At 32.5% G+C, this 20,835-nt stretch overlaps 3 protein-coding genes across 3 annotated transcripts; 1 reads left to right on the top strand and 2 right to left on the bottom strand.

Moving 5' to 3' along the window:
- The first annotated feature begins 2,701 nt into the window (after positions 1 to 2,701).
- On the top strand, positions 2,702 to 5,991 carry LOC147296268 (peroxidase 4-like). Its single transcript, XM_086230144.1, has 4 exons — positions 2,702 to 3,019; positions 4,810 to 5,001; positions 5,140 to 5,302; positions 5,398 to 5,991. Exons 1-4 carry the CDS (start codon positions 2,780 to 2,782, stop codon positions 5,787 to 5,789), a joined length of 987 nt encoding a protein of 328 aa, XP_086086270.1. The 5' UTR covers positions 2,702 to 2,779; the 3' UTR covers positions 5,790 to 5,991.
- Positions 5,992 to 12,077: 6,086 nt separating this feature from the next.
- On the bottom strand, positions 12,078 to 12,983 carry LBD13 (LOB domain-containing protein 13). The gene is made up of 2 exons (XM_086246052.1): positions 12,684 to 12,983; positions 12,078 to 12,515 (listed from the first exon to the last, which is right to left on the bottom strand). The coding sequence occupies exons 1-2, from the start codon at positions 12,981 to 12,983 to the stop codon at positions 12,078 to 12,080; spliced, it is 738 nt and encodes a 245-aa protein (XP_086102178.1).
- Positions 12,984 to 18,111: 5,128 nt separating this feature from the next.
- Positions 18,112 to 18,621, bottom strand: LOC147296266 (uncharacterized). Its single transcript, XM_086228857.1, has one exon. The coding sequence runs from the start codon at positions 18,619 to 18,621 to the stop codon at positions 18,112 to 18,114; it is 510 nt and encodes a 169-aa protein (XP_086084983.1).
- Between the last annotated feature and the right edge of the window lie 2,214 nt (positions 18,622 to 20,835).

The following is a 20,835-nucleotide window of genomic DNA, read 5'->3' as shown; positions in this document are numbered from 1 at the left end:
ATTTACCACTAGATTAATAACTTAGTTTGTTATTATAATTTTTTTTTAACTTCCTTTAATTTTGGCCTGTAAGTGGATAATATATGCTATCTAATTTATGAAAAATTATTTTATATAACCGATATATTGACACGTGGTATAATCAGCTTATGTGTTATAATATGAATAGATGTTATTAATATTATACCCTACTAATATAAATATATTATCTAATAATATCCTTATATATTTAATTAATTATAAGATAAAACGGTATATCAATTATACCATATAATTTGTCCTCATCTAGCACATGAGTCATGTGGATGGATCCAGCGCACCTTACTAGTCTAACAATTAGCATCTTATCTTTAATTTGCAAAACGTCAACTTTGTGCCGCCACTGCATGTATGTTTAATTTGCAACACACTTTTTAGAGAGCTAGAAGCATCCAAATAAAGAGATGCGTATAAGGATTGAATTCAAGTGATATGCAAATTAATTATAGACTAAAAATAATTAATTGTTTCATAAATATGCAATACTTCTTATTTACTGACACATGGCAAATTGTTTTGGTGCATGAAACTAACAGGATCCAAAGCAGCCGCCAGGTTTGAGCTTAATTTAATAATTAATCTCTTTAATTAATTTGAATTAAGGAGCTATACTAGCTAGGAGATAGGGGCCATTTCCATGTCAGACAGAGAAACATACATATAGTGTGGATAATATCTCAGAATATTACATGCAGCAGCCATTAGTTAGGCTTAGATAGCAAATCTGAGCGAGTGTCTGAGTGATATAATGTTAATGAGAAAAATCTCCTTATTTCAAGCATTATTTAAAGAGTGTTACAATATTCAAACAATCAATATTTTTTCTATTTTTTTATTTTTATTTTGCATGATGCCTAACTTTGAATTGTGGTTGGAAGTCAAAATAAAGACTGTGCCTTCTATAACTTATCTTCTGCAATAATCCAAGTATAAAACTCGTATCTAATCAAATCTAATATTAACGGTTTTACTACTATAATTATTAATTAATGTATAATATACATATATATACGTCCCATGTTACATGTATGTACGTTGTTTAGGATGCTATTCATAAAGATCCAGAGAAAAGATATGATGCCAGAGAAAAGATATGATGTGAATCAATTTTCTTAATTAATTAATTATTCAGTATATCATTAATTACTACAAATGACATTGCATGACTTGTCATCATATCGATCACACTCAAAAGTCGATCAAATATCTATCCCAAACCTAGCTTGTCTATATCAAATGTCTAGTTCTATCCATCTACCAAGTAGTTACAGTACTCACCAAAATTAATTAGCATATATCATTAATTTCTATAGTAGCATATAACCTTAATGAGGAGGATTTTAGCAAAAAAAAGAAAAAAAATTAATGTAATTTATCCTTAAGCATAAAAAAAATCAAACTCCGCTCATAATGTGTATGAGAATGCAAATGACACTATATATCGACTAATATAGTTACACGTTTACATATTATATGTAGAATTTTAAGTTGTTGTTTCCATATTAATTTTTACCTGTCTTATAAATTTATTAGATTATATATGTGCTAATTATGCTTAATTACACACAAAAAATGAACAAATGAGTAGACTTTTCTTACTTTGTAAAGAAATGTTGATGAATCAGTCTGATAATGTTTATGTCCTTTTCTAGAAGAGCTGTCTCTCCCTTTACCAAGTCTTTTTGGTTTTACCTTTCTCTCCCGACAGAAATAATTTGAAGTAGAATAGTCTTTGATCAGTCCAGAAGAAAAAAGAATAGTCTTTGAAATTACCTTTATTCGTATGAAACTAATTAAGTAGATACCTTTGGAGCTTTGGTCTAATAATAAATGGACAAAACTTCGAGTGTTAGCCAAATGTCTCTGCTCTTGCTGTCAATTCTATGTTCCTCTTTTTCGCAATGAAGTAGTTGATTATTGTAGCCTTTTTTGAAAGACGTAACTCGAACCATACATTGATTAGGTGGAGCTCATTGTAAAAGTCACGCAAATCAACCACTCTAGTTGCTCTATGCAATGGTACTATTCTCCTATTGGGTATTGAGTATCATTCTTAAAAACTTAAAATTAGGAAAAGAGGTTTAAACAAGTGTTTATGATTTTAATAAACACTTAGCTCGGCCACCTACCAATTAGTTACTAATCTAATACTATTTATCCTCACTTTTGTTTTGTTGAAATAATTTTTTCTAAATTTGAATTCCTTAAGTTCTCTCATATAAAAAAGCACTTGGTGTACGTGTGGGAGTGTAGGACCATTACTCAACATGAATTGAGAAGTCGATTGTACATTTGTACATGTCTAGAGTGATAGAGGTTAAATTGTAGTGGTCCATTGCTTAATTGGGTGGTGTCATCTCCTCAAAATCCAAAAAGCTTTAAAGGCAAAAGTGAGTGGACCCCTAGAACTTTGACAAATTGGTCTGCATGCCTACATTGACCGTCGCCCATGGGTTCATTTCATTTAAACGTGTTTTGGAGCATTCTATAACTATCCTTATCAATCATCAATCAAATTCGTTGCTACTACTTTTAATTAAATTCCAGACGTAGAAATGCCATGCCATGCCATGCACTACTGGGTCGCGAATATTAGGTGGCCTGCCGGTGCCAAGCCTCCCTCACCCTCCCTCTATATATAACCCTATAATTTCTACTTTTTTACACCACCATGTTCTTCATTCTCTGATCACTACTTGTTAAGCAATTAGTTACCTAGCTTTTGAAACAAATCATTATAATGGCTTCTTCTAATTCTAGGAGTTTTTCTTTGTGTTCCATATTGGCTGTTATGGCGTTGGGTTGTCTTTTGGGTTTCACAGGCAGCTCTTCTGCTGCTCAACTCTCAACCAACTTCTATTCGAAAAGTTGCCCTAAGGTTTTAGATACAGTCAAGTCTGTTGTCGCGTCTGCTGTTTCCAAAGAAAAGCGCATGGGTGCTTCTCTCCTTCGCCTCTTCTTTCATGATTGCTTCGTCAATGTATAATTTCTTTCTCCATCTCTATCTGTATGTTAATTAAATAGCTGGGCTTTGTGATTTCAACACAAACTTAAATTGAATTAATGGTTTTTGTATTAGCCGGTAATGTTAAGGAGATCATGTCATTGTATTATATTTACGGTACTGTATGATGTGACTTTCTAATCATCTTTAATCTCTTTCTCTTTTTCTTTCTCTCTAACAAGGTACAATGACACGATACTATCATTGATCTCTTCCACCTATGATATGATACTACAAATATAATGATGAGATAGTTCTTTTAATATTATCTTTTATGTATATAGCATATTACTTAAGTTGTCGGTCATCATAATATTTTTTATGAACAATTTAATATGTTATATTAAATTATCATTAAATATGTTTTATTACCGGATTATCATTAAATCTGTACCTTGTCGTGAAATTTGTTTGATAGTTAATTACAAAGTACTACGTCTACCCTATTTTTGTCAAATCATTGTGTCACATCTATAATAATGTAGCTAGGGATAACAAAAGCATACACGCAGTTTTCGTTTTTTCCTATGTTCTGTACTTGTCTCTACTCTCTAATTCAGTAATTCAAATATACGCTGCCTTCAGCTTGAACACATGCATATATGGCAAAAGTCAAGTTACCCTCTACCCTGAAGCCACCCCCCCCAAAGGCGCCTTCTACCACAGTGATATTGTCAAAATCACGTGCGACTTAGGCTCCGTTTAGAATTACTGTAGAGGAGCCAAAAGATGATGATTCTTAATCATCTATAGTAATTTTGATATTTGATAAAAATATAAAAAAGTATTTTGTTCTACAATTCTTAACTCCCACAACAAAAATAGAAAGCAGATTTGTAGGAGCTTTTGAAAGCTGCAATGAGTCATAACAACAATGAAAATTTTATTTTACCGATAATACCTTCATTAATTTTTGAAAATCACATCTTATCCTTATTTTATTCGATCAATATCATATAACTATTTAAATATCTATATATATATTTAAATTAAAAAATATGTCAATTGTTAATTATATTTAATATTGTGAACATTAATTATGATATTTTATTTGTACGATTAAAATTATAATATACCCAAAAAAATAATAGACATACTTATTTAATAATGTTGTTCTTTAAAAAATTAATGCTAATACAAATTTGTAGCCAAAAATTTTAAAAAACATGTAAAAAAAATATTTTATTTTTATCAAACAAATAAGTAAAAGACACTTTCAGCATTATGTCAATTATAGTAATTATAAATAGCCACAGTAGTTTTACATTACAATTTACCAAACACCTTCATACTGTTTTTTGTACTCATAGCACTTTTGAAAACATAGTTTACCAAACACTCAATTCCTTTACTTTACAGCAGTTTTTTTTCACAATAGTTTTTCTCACAGCAATCTCAAACTAAGCCTTCATCTACCTACCCAATGCCAATAATGAAGTATTCTTATAGTTTATTAAATAGTAAAATTTATAAAATTGAAGAATTTTAGCTCTAGTCGTTATTAAGACTTATTTGTTTCTATATCTAAATTTTTGAGTTTGAATCTCTCTTTCGGTCTTTCCTAATATCGTTTCACCAAATAATAATAATAATAAGATTGTATGTTTGTTAATTAATTGACTTTTATTCAGCTTCATGATCAAATATTTCATCTTGGTGTTTATTAGTGAAATTAATAATTAATAACATCTTAGTGGTTAATTGTTACTACTGATTGAAGGGTTACCTATATATATGGTGCTTAATTAATTCATATATAATTACAGGGTTGTGATGGGTCTATACTCTTAGACGACACTTCTTCCTTCACAGGTGAGAAGACTGCAGTCCCCAATAGTAACTCTGTTAGGGGATTCAATGTTGTGGATAACATCAAGTCCCACGTCGAAAAAGCATGTCCCGGCGTCGTTTCATGTGCTGATATCGTAGCCATTGCTGCTCGGGACTCTGTGGTCCTTGTGAGTTCCATCTCTTATTCCAAGCTTTCTATGTCCATATGTATAAGAACCAATTAATTAAGCACATAATTAATTATGTACATGTGCTAATTATTAATCAAACAAAATAATTAATATCAAATTTTTGTTTTGGTGCAGCTTGGAGGACCAAGTTGGGATGTGAAACTTGGAAGAAGGGATTCCAAAACAACTAGCCTCTCTGCCACTAGTGCCCTCCCAGCTCCCTCTTTTAGCCTCGACAACCTCACCTCTAGTTTCAAAGCTCAAGGTCTCTCCAAAAGGGACATGGTTGCCTTATCTGGTAATTAACTATATATCAACATCCCGGGTTTCGATAACCTTGTAACTCACATGCTGGATTTGATACTAAACTGCTTTACATGATGCTATATATAGGAGGTCACACAATTGGGAAAGCAAGGTGTATAACATTCAGAGCTCGCATATACAACGAGAGCAACATTGATGCTTCATTTGCCAAGACCAGGCAAAGCAAATGCCCAAGTACCACTGGCTCTGGAGACAACAATCTTGCACCTCTAGACCGCCAGACACCTAATCATTTTGACACAAATTACTTCAAGGACCTCACCAACCAAAAGGGTCTCCTCCACTCTGACCAAGTACTGTTTAATGGTGGATCCACTGATTCATTGGTTAAAACGTACAGTAGCAATTCCAACACCTTCAATTCTGACTTTGTGAAGGCAATGATCAAGATGGGAGATATCAAGCCACTCACAGGGTCTAATGGTCAGATTAGAATCAACTGCAGGAGGGCTAACTAATGGAGATCGATCCATAATTTTCTCTAGTCATCAATTTATCATAATTAGATGAATAAACCAAATTAAGTTGTGACATTTGACCCAGAAGTTGGGACAAATATATATTATTTGTTTGTGAGGAGCGTGTGTAATGGAGTGCCAGTATAATTAATTAGAAAATGTTTTTTATTATTGCAAATTTGCAACCAATAAAGCTTGTGTTTCGTTTCAATAAATTCATAAGGGTATCTTCAATTTGTGCAAGTTTTATTGCCTAAACCCTTAGTTGTCACCTATTAATTAATCGTTGGTGGGTTGTCAATTTCCAGGTTTTGAAAAGTTATTTATAATGGCAATCAGCCAATCAGACATGTCCAAGATGATAAACATTATTATTATTTTTTTTTGTGAAGCAGAAAATATTTCATAAAGAGGGGCGCAAAGGCCAAAAGCAGAACATCAACTACAAGTCTACAATTAACTTAGACCAGAAATCAAAAAGAGATATTTAGCAGAAAGAGAGCTAGCCATACAAAAATATCAACAACAGCCGACAGAGAAAATTATGCAGCACCTCCATGAGGACAACTGGACAAGGACAAGGGAGACCATTATCCGGTTGGACGTGGTCACGTGGATACATCTGATAGAGTGGCCCAATTGGGCTTGGCCTCATTCTTTTTTAGTTGGATCCGATTCGAAACCCAACTCTTTCATTTGTCACGGCCCAGTGGACTAGGTCAGTCCCGGGTCCAGATAAAAGAATCAGGTCGGCCCGACTCGGCCAGCCCTATTAGAATGTGGGTGTTATTTATGTAATTTTATTTGTGATTTTTGAATTGGCCACTATAAATCTCTAATTGATATGTTTCTTTGTTTTTTTTTTTCTTTTGGGATAAGAATGATAGGCATCTTTGTTGAACCACCAAACTGAATTAATTAAGCATAAAAAATAGTTGTATATCGATATTTATTAATGTATCTAGGAAACCTCATAGCAGGAGCTATTAATGTTCGCATCCAACTAATTAGAAGTTGTCAACGCTACATATTAATATATTAAATCTATGATGATGAAGCTGTTTAATTAGCTTGAAATTCCTTCTCTTTTATTATTATTTTTTTAAAAAAAAACCTGTTGTTTACGTACCCTACTCTCTTGTTGCAAAGAAATTAGGTTCATATATAGTCATATATATATATATATATGAGCATTAGTATTTTAATGGATAGATTTTGATGTGCATATTTCAGTGAGGACAAGCATGATGAGATGCTACAACTCAAGCAACCTAGATGCTAATCCAAATTATATTGAAAGGGTCTCTCTTTTTTTTTTTGGTCAAGTAAAAAGGTCTCTTATTACCAAATTTGTAACACGTTGTATATTACTAACACTACACCATTTGTTCTTAAATCCACTATTGGTTTATGTTATTTATTGATGCATCAACAACTAAAAATTAGTTTGAAGGATCAATAGCCACCCTGCAGTCACTCTTACGCAGTAGGTTGCAGAGAAATGGGTGGCAAAGTGGCTACCCAAACCAATTTTTTGGAATGGTGGAATTTGGAGACAAAAACTGTCTAACATTGCTGACAGTTTATTTCTCCACCAATATTGCATATAGTTGATGTATTGGTGAATCTAGTAAAAGATTAAATAAATACTAGCTATGGATTTTAGGACCTTAAGTATAATAGTGGATAAAAGCAATTCTCCCACCAATGTTCAAATATTACAATACCATTTAGTTACAAAAGCAATTCTGCATTCCATTAAATCTTGCAGTACTCACTGCATGATTATTGAGCTGCTATAATTAATCATCCTTTAAATTTTCCTTTCTTGCATCTAATACATCTTAAACACTAGTGCTACACTTAATGATAAAATGGAAATTCAGTAGCAGAAAGCATCACATAAACTTCATTAAACTTCATTGATTATATCAACCATTCATCAAACAACTGATTTACAAATACAAATAAAGATACCAACCTGCTATGTACATTACATCAACCATCACAAACATACCCACAATACAAAAGAGAGTTTTTCAACCAACTTCACAATGCCAAATCTATACTATACTATACAAAAGAGAGTTTCTGAACCAATATTGCACAGACGTTAATTCCACAACCATACTATAATCGGAAAATTAACTTGTACTAAACCCTAAAATAGATTTGTACAATTTGCAAATAACTAAAAAATATTACAAAAACAACCATACCAAATCAGAAATCAATCTAGAGAGTAGAGACCTGCAAATGGAAAAAAAATTATAATGAAAACATAGAAGTTTAATGAGAACAAAGAAAAATTATAAGGAAACAAAATTATAATGAAAACAGAGGAGAGGAGTAAACCTCGATGAAGATCTATGGAATCCACCGCTTAGATCGCCAGAAACGACGGAGGAGAGTCGGGGCTGTTAAGGTTTCGAACCACCACGTACGGCGACTGAACAAGCTGAGTGTTTACACCATTGAACTCAGCTCACCCAAGGGAAGATTTCGGGACCAACTTGATGACAAGAGGTCGTCAGAATTAGTGACCCATCAGAGAAGAAGGCCAGTTCAGGTTTGGTTTAAATCCATGTTTTCATTGGGTTGTTGGGCAATCAAAAGGTAGAAGTAGAGAGAGGAGGAAGATATAAGTTGATTGGGGTCCATGTTGCCGGCGTTGGCTGCCGGACAATGAAGAGATGGCCGGAGAGAGCTCACGATAGAGGAGAGAGAAAAGAGAGAGAGAGGAGATGTGCGGCTGCTAAGGAGGAAAATGAGAAAAAAAAATTGCTAAAGTTAGGTTTTATAGTAAAACCCTAGCTGACAAATTTACAAAATTGCTCTTTAACTTAAAATACCCGAAACTTGATAGTCGTAGCTCTGTTTCACATCTTCTTCGTGTCTATGCGCTCGTACTCCCAAGCCCTATCCAACTAGATCAAAAGATCGTTTAAAATCTAAACATTTAATTTTGTCAAAATAAAACCTTAAACCAATTTATAAAAGCATTTCTTTTTAAAACAAACAATTTTATAAATTCATAGAAAAATAATTTTAATGAAATAATGGGAAATAATTTCAAAATTTTCTATAATAAGTATTTAGAGCTTTTTTTAATGGGAATAAGCTAGTGGTAAGGGTGTAATTTGGATTGAAAAATCCGAATCCGACCGATTCCAATTCGAAAATTTCCAATTTTGGAACGTTTGATTCAAATATGAAATATGAAAATGCCAAAATCCAAAATTTTTTTAAAAAAATTGGATTGGAATTGGAATGTTTCTATAAATTCCAATCCAAAATTTTCCTAAGGCATTCTGATCAAATATTTCATAAATTATGCCAAATTTATTTTGTATTTATATTAAATATTTTATCATTTTTTTAGTTTTCTACTATATGTTTCAAACATGCACGTACATATATATATATTAAAAACCGATGAATAATTATAAACATATGTATATTATAAATATATGTGTATCATAATAATATAAATTCTAACAAAAACACTCACATTTTTGTACTTGTAATTGCTTTTTTTTTTTTAATCAGGGGCAATTAATTTCATCATTATCCGAAAATTTTGAAAATGTAATATTTAGAAAAAATCAAAGAAATTTGAAAATTTCAAATTGGAATGAGATGTTGAAATTCGAATTTTTTTGAATAAAAATTTCATTCCGAAATTTTTTAGATCAAAATTGAAATACTCTATTTCCGTTCCCTCATTTTTGAAACACACCCCTAGCTAGTGGAAATGGGCTAAGGTTATGTTTAGTGGCAATGGTCTAATAGTGTTATATTTATTGGAAATGAGTGAGGGACATGTAATCCACTTTTAACAAATAGTGGAGATTTGTAACTATTACTTCTATAGTTTGAGTCTAAGTGGGAAATAATAATTTATCAAATTTTATTAATCTCACCCTTTGTCTCTTTTGGTTGGATTTGGAGTGGGAAAGGAATAATTATCCCACTAATTTTTTTTATTTGTTTCAATGTTTATCATGCCACTTATTAGTCAACTATTATACAAATTAGTGGGACCTAAAGCAACTATCTTTTCCACCATAATTTTTAAAACAAACCAAAATATTAATTAGTGACTACAAAAATGTGAATTGTCACTAATTTCAATCTAGTTTCAATTCAAGGTGGCTTTAAGCTATATTTGTTGTAGTGTAAATTGTGCTTCATTACTGTACATATTAGACATGATGTCATTTGATAAATAGTTCTAATTCCCAGTTTACCAATATATAACATGTCAAACTATTTGGCCAAAAAAAAAAATGTCAAACTATTTCAAAAAAATTAGTTGTATATTATAATATTATACCTATTTTATGCCTCTTCGAACTCAGTTTAAGCTCCACACGGCAAGCAAACTAGATAATTCTTAATATAGAACGTGTAGGCATTATCATTGACTGCCCATATGTTGTTATGTGTCAGTATATCACCCTAATTTTATTAAGTGTGAAAGGAACATATCTGATATCTCTCTTCTACCTGTTTCCTTAATTAATTTGGTGGTAGCTGACCACAAAACTCCAAATAGCACAAGGTATGTTAATTTTGAAAGGAGAAACTCCAAGGCATGTCACAAATCGACAATGTTACCAAATTTACCAGCATCAGTAGGTCAAACATATAAGGCTATGTAACACCTATTTGGCACGCATCGATGATCATTATATTGCTTCCCAGCATCAAACATTATATACCTAGAAAGCGATATATATGTGAAACGCATAGCCCACAATTGAAAAAAAAATAAAAAAATAAAAAATAATTTGTAAAACTAATCAGATACAACGAATAACATTCTTGTTAATTTAAATACAGTAATGCTACACTTACCACATTTTTATACCACAATTTTATATCATTTTACATGGCATTCATACATTGGACACTAAAAATTAAAAAATACAACCTAAAAAAGAAAAAGAAAATACCCTTCCAGTAAAGTAATGACACATCAGGTTGAATACAAATGTGGGACAACTAGCATTATTGATTTAAACATTCGGCATGTTATTATATATATTATTAGACTGATGATTTAAATCATACACCGAAACATAATTTTACATTATTAATAATTCAAATGAACAATTCAATCAAAGTAATATGTGAGAGTGTGAGACTATATGATATAAGAGAAAACTTCCAAGCATGCGAATATGCAGTACTATAGGGTCAATAATATTGTGTAGTTAGTATCAATCTACAAGAGTACTAAAAACTGCAGTTATGCTCAAAGTGGGGTTAATGAGGTCAATGATCAACATGGGAATTAAAGAAAGGGAGTATCTTCATTCATAAACTAAGTTTGAACCTTTACATGGGGATTCACAATTCCATACCTTTTGTCTCCCCTCCGAGTAGTTTAATTATGGCAAACAAAAAGAGAGTAGTTTAATTAATTAATACTCTATCAGGTCCTTAATTCGTCTTAACTCACTGGCACAGACTAAGATGTATAATGTAGAGCTAATTAAAGTTTAGTCAAAGCCAGCGTATTCCCCACACGTGCAGCTGCCGACCCCCTACTAAACAATTACACCCTCACAAAACCGGAAAAAAAATAAATAAATAAACAAACAAACTTTTAGAGTGGCGAATTCATATATTTTATATGTGTTTTTTTCTCATTATGTGACTTACTACAGGATAAGAGAAACACATACAAGTATACACCAGTTACGTTAAAAGTTTTGCTCCACAAAACCATGCCTACCGGCTACCCAAACACCCATTACATAATACATATCTGCAGTTTTTGTTCTACCATTAATATACCACAAATTACTGCATTTTAGATCTCACAATCTATTGCACCTTTCAGTTCTTTCTAGAGAGAACATCGCAATTTGCAATGTAGACACTCACAAAACCCTATTACATATGAGCATGAAACTAGCTAAATATTTATAGTAAATCGACCCATGAAAAAAAGCCTTGTCAAATTGGGTATTAATAATGGAAAGAACTTAAAACTTGGAGTCATAACAGGTTGGGAATTGAAGTTTTAATGTTGTTAGAATGTCCAAGTTAATTTGTGTGTTTCTTTATAATTTTCCTAGCTATAGTTTGATCAAATTCACAATCCACAAGGAAATTAGGGAAAATCTATATAATATCAACCAACCCCCATAGACAAAATAATTTTTCTACGCTATAAAACACGATTGTTAATCTCTAAAGCAAGAGATAAAAACAAATTATATAAGAAAATTAAAATGGGGTAAGGCATGCAAGTACTCTATCTATGTCTCTATCATTTTAATCAAAATATGGGATATTGTCACTTGACATGGAACTATAACCCGTTGTGTTTGTAGATGGCGTGTATAAATTAGAAGAGGCCGAGGACGAAGAAGACGAAGAAAAGACAACCGAAGACGGAGGAGCTGGTGGCGGCGATGATGAAATTGCTTGTGGTGGTGCAGCAATGGACACCATCCCAGAAGAAACTAAAGCAGCAGCAGCGTGATGATGATGAGTAGATGAAGAAACCATGTGACTAGTGACGGCCGCCTCTTTGTATTTGTACCTCAATATTTCGGCCCTCACTGCATTAAGTTCTCCTTGTAAAGATTGAGTTTGTTGCTGCAAGGCTGAAATTACACCCATGCACCCATACACTGGGTCTCTCAGCCTCAGGTTTGCTTCATAAACCAGACTATTGGCTGCATCTGCTCTTTGGATCTCTTCCACCTCCTAAAACAATAATAGTAATCCAATTAAAGAAATTTTATATAATTCAGAGTAGAAATGTTGAGATCGAGTATATCTCACATCGATCAAATTTTTTATAATTAATCAAATTTTATATGTATATATATATACCTAATTAAGTATTAGAGGGGGTGAGATGGATTAGCGTACCATTAGCATCTTGGAGACATTGCTTGCACCAAAGACTTTGTGGACAGCTGAAAATTTGTGGGGTTCATGTGGAGAGAAGTAGGGAGAGAAAGGGCATTCTTCAGCACATCTTCTTCTCAAGAGCTTACATGCAGCACAAGGTGTGATTGTGTTCAAAGTAGAAGTAGTCATCCCTGGAGGACCAAATAGTGATGAATGTTTAGTCCTACTCATTATTCCCATTTGATGATGATCAGCAGATATTGCATCAGTTAATTCTCTAATATTTGGTATCATCTTCTTTCCTATCATCTCCTCCATCTCTCGATCTCCCTATAATTAAACAACAAGAAAACAAATTTAGTTAGGTGAAAAAATTCATATATAGAAGAATTTGAACAAAAACAATCATGAAAAGAATTAATAAGAAGCAAGAAAAAGGGAGAAAACAACAAGAGATCGAAAAGTGGAAATAGATGGTTTAATTTGTCTTTAACAATCCTTTTCAGAACATGGCCAAAAAAACAATCCTTTTCAGAAGAATAGGTACCTGTTTCTGGACATCAGCTTTTGTGGAAGAAAATTGGGTGCAAAGAGAGGATGAAGAAAAGAAAGTTTGAGAATGGGGGAAAATAGTGCTTATAAGGCAAGGTACACAAGGGAAGTAGGTCAATGTTATATTATAAGAAAGAGGAAATTACAGATTTAGTCCGGTTATTTTATACCTATTTCAATTTTAGTCTACAATTTTTTTTAAGTTCTGTTTTGGTTCACTAATTGTTTCACTTGTTCAATAAAGATCCAGATTTGTTTTCTCAAATTTGGCCTGCCTTTTACCCTATCAAATTTCACCCAAATTCAGCAAACATATACTTGTTTTAAAGTTATGCATTTCTTCTTTACAACCATATAAAGATTATTCAAATTGGAGTTCTAAAAATCAAGATAATTTACCCCAAAGTAGGGTATCCGAAACTGCCAATTTTTCAAACTTCACCCAATCTCAATTCTCTTAGATTATAATACTCCAAATTTATTTTTATGACTAAAAAATGATGACATATAACTTATACTTCAATTATAATTAAAGAAAACACAACCCAAAGGATTTAAAGTCACAAATCTGGATCTTTATTGAACAAATGAAACAATTAGTGGACCAAAACAGAACTTAAAAAAGATCGTTGACCAAAATTAAACTAGGTATAAAATAAGTGGACCAAATCTGTAATTTCCTCTTATAAGAAACAAAGAAAAGGGTATGAGAAAATGATTGAAGAATCTCTTATTTTAGGCTTATTCACACCATTGCCCCCTGTGACATACATTTTTTTTCACTTTGCCCCCTGAAACTTAAATCCTCTCAGTTTGCCACTTGAACTTCACACAGTTGTTGCAAAAAACCCTATGCCGTCAACTCTGTCAATTTTTCCGTTAAAATAGCTGACGTAGCACCTATATGGCATAAGTGAGACCCTTTTCTAGTTATGTAAGATCCATGTGGACAAAAAAAATTATAAAAAATTGACATGGATTTTATTATTTTTTAGTTTAAAAATTTTTTTTATTATTTTTTTGTCACATGGATCTTACATAACTAAAAAAGGGTCTCACTCATGCCATATAGGTGCCACGTCAGCTATTTTAACGGAAAAATTGACAGAGTTGACGGCATAGGGTTTTTGCAACAACTGTGTGAAGTTCAGGTGGCAAATTGAGAGGATTTAAGTTTCAGGAGGCAAAGTGAAAAAAAGTGTATCTCACAGGAGGCAATGGTGTGAATAAGCCCTTATTTTATTATCCAAGTAGGTGATATAGATAGCATCCGAGGATTTTGTTATGCTTTTATTTTTACACTATTTTGACATGAGTGTAAAGTCTCATTTTACACGAACATTTTTATATTTATGAAGTCATAATACTGAAGTCACACATTTATTACATTCAATTTCTTTTGGGTATTAATACCAAAAAAACAAAATTAGGGTTACTTAAGTCCTAAATGGGGGGTAAAACCCAAGTCAAGGATATTAATTCCCATTACAAAATTAGCTTGTTTAGGACCCAACAACCTCAAAACCCATATCTAGGATGAAGTTATTACAAGGAACGTAATCATTCATCTGGCTAGCTTCCGTGCCTATTTTTTTTTTTGTTGGTCCTTCATATCAATTTTTAATTATTAAATGTCGCTTTAAAAGTTTTATATTTGAAGCTTAATTAAGATAACATAAATATGAAAATATCTTTTCTTTAAGCAGGAAGAGTACTAGCTAGCTAACTAGTGCAACGCTTGTGAATCCTGCGATCGACTTTTTTCTTTATTTTTTTTATTTGGACTTTGAGCTATATATATCAACAAGAAAAAAAAAATTACTACTAGACTAATATATAATTAGTTCATCATCTCAAACCTCAATATGATCAGAAGTCTCATTTTTTGTGCATGTGTGAATAGCTGTGACGACTGACGACTTGTGTGAATCCTTAAGGCAGTCATGTGTCATATCAGACCTCAATAGCCAGCTGGGATTGCTTGAAATTGGATCGATCATGAAGATTAAATTCTTTGGGCACGGTTTTTCTTCTTTAATTAATTAATTAGGTGGTGCCTCAAGTACTGTACTCTACTTGTTCCTCAAATTAGGTTCCCATTTCTGAAATGTTTAATTTTTTCATGTACAAAATAAGGACTGCATTTAGGGATACAAAGAATGGTAATTTCCTTTTCCTTTGTGCCTTTTCGATCTTTTCTTCGCACGTAATCGATCTCATTATCATAATCATGTAACTAACTATATACCAGATCATAAAATCTTAAATGAGACATATTGTGGGGTACGTTCATCACTCCTTCTGTATATATATCTTTTGGAAGAAACCCCATTGTATGATGGAGCCTAGCATCAATTAAGAAAGAATAATGCTATATTTACTACATTTTTATACCATATTTGTATACCATCTCAAGTGTTATTACTTTATTAGACAAAGTTTTTCTTTTCTTTTTTAGGTTTTTTTTTTCTTTTTTAGGTTTTTATTTTTATTTTTTAGTGTCTAATGTATGAATGTCATGTAAGTTGCCACATAAGGTGGTATAAAATTGTGATATTAAATTGTGGGATATCTAGTACTACTAATTAAGAAACTGTATTGACAATAGTGTTAGATAAACAAAAGAAGAAAAACCTAAAATAAGGGCATATTTAGATATGAGGATCCTATTTAATTTAAGTAAGGATGATCATCTCGACATGCAAAAAAATAAATGGACAATCATCCATTTCCACTTTCTCTGTTCTGACAGGGTTAGCAAAAAGACTAAATAAACAAGATAACTCTTTCTTGTTTGACCCGTAGTTCAAGCCTAACAATTCGCACCCTTGTTTACCGGCCCCTAATTTTAATTTAACTTCTCTTATATATTTCGTTTATTGTGGACAAAGTAAAACACATCAATTAATTATTTCACTTCTTCATGAGCACGTACGAGATCTATACTGTAAGCAAAGAAAACAAAATCTCACTTTTGCTTAACGTACATTACTACACCAACCCAAAACTTAAATGTATTATATTACCAGTATAAAATGAGGTGTCACTTTTGCAAGAAATTAATCACAATTTAATACGTTCACCACAAATTCGATTAGAGCCTAAGATATGAAACAATGAAGGTGCCCCTACCTAAACAAGGACCAATAAGCTAGTAAATCCTTGTTGTACGATTGCTTTGTTAAAATGAACTTGTAACGGGGATTTATAACTTCAATGATAAAATACATATATGATAGTCTGATGTCCATGAGGAAAGCTCGACTTTGGCTCTCTCCTCTCCTTAGGTGACTTTGGCTCGACTTTGACTTTGTCGAGAAAAGCCTTAGGTGCATTTGGAAAAAAAAAAAAAAAATCGTACCAATTTAGGGACTCCAAGGAAATATCCGAACCCTTTTAGGTTACATGGAAAATGAACCCTGAACATTAGACCTGGTCTAACCGTTGGCAGAAAGTAATTTAAAATAGAAAAAAAAAAAACTGTACCAAACACACTCAAAATTTTTTGAACAGTGCTTGGGTACTAAGAAATGAGTACAAGTTTGTTCTCACAACCAATCATATAAGTTCATAATGAGGTCCACCATGAAAGAGAAGGTGGTGGGCCCCATCATGGGCTCATGTAATTGGTTGTAAGGACAACTTTGATATTCATTTATGAGTACTTAAGTACTTTCCAAATTTTTTTTCAATTTTGGTAAGCCATAGGAAGCACATGATTTTGGACCAATATTTCTGGGCTGGAAATCAGCCTCATATCAAAGGGACGGTTAGGTCAAAGTCGGACCCATACTTCGATGTCAAATGAAGGATGGCTAAAATGTCCTTGAACCGGGAACGTTCAATCCAGTTGCTTCAACTTTTATCTAATTAATTTAAATTTACTGTACATTGTATTATTGATCATCTCTGATACCCATAAACATATTTGACAGTATATATGTATCAGAACTAAGCTCAATTAGAGAATTATTGGAAAAAAAAAAAAAAAAAAAGCTCAAGCATTTACATATGCAAAGTTCTTGATGAGTGTGACAAGAACAAAACAAACGTTTTGACCATGTTCAAATGTTTGAGCTGATTTAAATTGGATGTGCACGCATCTCATGCTAACTTAATCCTTAAGTTAACTTGAGATATATGGGATCACATTTTGTAGTTGGTGAGTAGCTCAGTTAGAAGGGACGTAGAGTTTGCCCCTCTGCACTCAAGTTTGATTTCCCCTCCTCTTAAATTAAAAAAAAAAAAAAAAAAACTCAAGATTTATGAGTTTCACTAATTTATATAACAAACATATTTAACATATGAAAGAAATTAATACAGAGAAAAAGCATTAATTGACATTCTATATAGAGGAAATTACTAAAATAGTCCACTTATTGTTCCATTTGTCTTGGTTTGGTTTATGATTTTTTTTTTTTCACCATTTTGATTCACGAATTATTTGACGTTTGTCATTTTGATCTATTCCGTTAAAATGTAATAAACAAACATTAAATGAAGGGGCAAAATTGTAAAATGGCGAAAAAAATCATAGACCAAATCGAGACAAAATAAACAATAAGTGAACCAAATTGGTAATTTAATTCCTCTATATATGTATTGACAAAATTAATCACTGCAACCTTATGTTCATTTCACGCATGCTTCATGCACTTGAAGGAAAAGCCAAATGAAGATGTTAACATCTCATTAATAACATGCATTATATATAATTTGACAAATAACCCAAGTAAATCAATCTGATAATTAATTATGCTAATCAATGGGTCTCACATTTGTTTACAATGCATGTTAATTACTACTAAATTAAGCAGAACCAAAAGCTTTCCTTGATCGATCGATCTTAGAATATACTCCAGCAATTAAGTACTAAATTACTGAAATTAATTCCCTAAGCAATCAATAGCTTGATCAAGTGTGAATAGCAACGTGCACTTGTAGTTGAAACTCTTGAGCTGTAGTCCTCATACTGAAGATCATGACCATGCCTTGGGGTGCTTGACATTGATCTGCCCTGTGCACGAAACTTGGCTGGTGTCACTGGAGAAGATGGCACTGAATAATATGCTGTTGAAGATGCTGATGATGATGATGAAGAAAAAGAGGCCGGTGATGATGGGGTTGAAGTTGAATTTGATGATGATGCTTTTGATTTTGGACTACTATGCAGCTTAGGGAAAATACTGTGTAAGAGCACAGACTTTGAGTACTTTTTTCTCAAGGGTCTTTTTGTGGGTGTGTAAAAATAAGAAGGTGGGGGTGTGAGAGGAGGCAGAGTAGGGGTTTGGTTGAACTTGGCTTTAGGAGTACCTGGTTGAGATTCCCACATAAATGGAACTGAAACAGATGAAGATGCTCTTCCATGGTAGTGTTCTTCAAATGATGAGGAGCTAGCAGCCATGGACAATTCCTTTGTTGGGTGCTTAGAGAAGTACTTGTCGTTGTTCTGCTTGATTAATTTGGAGGGCTTTGTGGGCACTTGTACGTGAGCACTGTGGCTTCAATCAATCAAAAGGGTCGGACCAAAATCAGATTAAATACACATGTGGGAACAATCTCATGCATCTTTGCTACTTTGAAGGATCGGCTTGTGACTTCAATTTCCTCTACACATGTGGTTCACTGACATGCTGGGGTATGACTTAGATTGGGTTCCTTTATATAAAATTGGAGATTTTATTAAGTTTTGCTAATGGAAAATAAAAATATAATCTCTTGATCAGTTGAGTACATATGTCATTAAGCAGGATCATGACTGGCCAACTAATCGGTTTCAAGTTATATTAAATGTAGCCAAGTTTAGCTAGTTTTTAATGATTATGAAGTTTCAAGACAATTTCAAGGTAAAAATTACTCTTGCTACGAATATAAGGAGATAAACACTGCTCTTACCCTTTACCACTTTAACTATAAGTTGTCGCCCACTCTTTTCATTCTATGTCCTTCTTAAAAAAAATTGTGCAGATTTGAGTTTGCAATTTATTAAGTTCAATTATAATTATGTGCATGCCCGGCCATTAATAAGTTCAATAATTTGCATGCATTAGTGCAAGTTACACATGCATTGCAGAATTAATGCAGCTGATGCAGTATAGCTTAATTTGAGCATAAGCATGGAAAAATTATTGTATGTGACCGTAACACCACGTGGTATAATGACGTAGTGTTACCAATTCACTAAAATTATAACACGTGGACGATTTTAAGGTTTTTTCCTAGATTTTAGGGTTTTTTTTTAGATTTTAAAATTTTAGAAATTAATTATTATACATGTATTATAATTTGAGTGGATTGATAATACTACGTTATTATGTCACGTAATGTTACGATCACACATAATAATTCTCCTAAACATGTGCCTCACCGTTTTGCATTAATTCTGATTGTATTAATTGTATAACTAGACCCCAGTAAATAATTGTTGTTTACTTTATTGTTGGGTCATGGGTGGCCTTTTAATGAACATTTGAGACACTTTTCCTCCAATTATTGCCTTAAGAGCGGCGACTAAGGCGATCGGTTAGTCTCTCAACATTATCATTATTCTAATCGAAATTTGGCCACCAAAATAAAGTATACAAAACAATATTAATATTGTACTTAGTCAACCTAAGCTAAAATTAATTACCAAATTCGAATTGACACATACATTTAAGAATGTGAAGTCATTGTTTAAAACAGTTTTGACATAATTAATTTTGAATATTTCAGGTCATGAAAGGTTTTTTTTTTTTTTTTTTTAATCAAGGTGAAGGTGCTTAGCAAGAACACAATGTTTTTTTTTTTTTTTTTTTTTTTTTTTTTTTTTTTTCTAGGCTTGTACAAAATGTTGTTCTAGATTGAAGATTCTCTCACCCTCAAGAATCCATATGGATTTGAGGTATTGGGCTATTTTTCTTGATGAAACAATGTTGGGCTTGAAGTTCTTTTAACCAATCAATAACTATGTACATTGGGCCTTCTTTTTGGGCTTGAATTTGTTTGGTGAAGGTGCTCAAGCAACTACAAACCCAACAGCCAGTAGGCAGCTGTATCCACCAGTCCACCCCGCACGTTTTCTTTAGTATGTGTCTATGTGAGCTTGAAGTGTCCGAATTGACTTTGCCACCTTTGTTTTCGACCGCCAACCACACAACCAGGCTCTATGCTTATCATGTCTCCCAAGTTTATAAAAAGTTCCTGGCCAAAAAATAAAGTCATAAAGGTTAAAATAACAATATACTAATTCCCTAGATAAGATTGGCTAGTGGGTAACTATGAGTTTTGACACTTAGGTATGCCGATTAACAATTGTTAATTATATTTAGATTCGTGATTTTTTATATTTGTAAATTCCGTTTTAAGATTTTAAGATGTGGTTTAAAAGTATTAATGATTCTAAAGTTCACTTTTGAACTCTTAATGATAACTAAACTCACATAAAATATTATAATGTCAAATAGGTCCACTTTGTGACAAATAAGTCTACGTTTTAATTTCTTTCATGTTTTTTCCGCCGAGTGTTCAGTAAGTTTTTTTTTTTTTTAAAGAAAAATGGATAAATTGTCACTGTCGGACATTGGAAATTAGTGACAATCATTTTTATGCTATAAGAAGGGTGAATGTGATTTCATAA

Source organism: Dryas octopetala, chromosome 1, assembly GCF_963921425.1.
Source record: "Dryas octopetala chromosome 1, drDryOcto1.1, whole genome shotgun sequence".
NCBI classification, from domain to species: Eukaryota; Viridiplantae; Streptophyta; class Magnoliopsida; order Rosales; family Rosaceae; genus Dryas; species Dryas octopetala.
This window is presented reverse-complemented; position numbering and strand designations above follow the sequence as displayed.

Coding starts and splice junctions, on each gene's coding strand:
- LOC147296268 (XM_086230144.1), top strand. CDS start 2,780: ATGGCTTCTTCTAATTCTAGGAGTTTTTCTTTGTGTTCCATATTGGCT. Junction 5,002..5,139: donor CTCGGGACTCTGTGGTCCTT/GTGAGTTCCATC, acceptor GTTTTGGTGCAG/CTTGGAGGACCAAGTTGGGA. Junction 5,303..5,397: donor GGACATGGTTGCCTTATCTG/GTAATTAACTAT, acceptor TGCTATATATAG/GAGGTCACACAATTGGGAAA.
- LBD13 (XM_086246052.1), bottom strand. CDS start 12,983: ATGGAGGAGATGATAGGAAAGAAGATGATACCAAATATTAGAGAATTA. Junction 12,516..12,683: donor ATGTCTCCAAGATGCTAATG/GTACGCTAATCC, acceptor TTATTGTTTTAG/GAGGTGGAAGAGATCCAAAG.
- LOC147296266 (XM_086228857.1), bottom strand. CDS start 18,621: ATGGCTGCTAGCTCCTCATCATTTGAAGAACACTACCATGGAAGAGCA.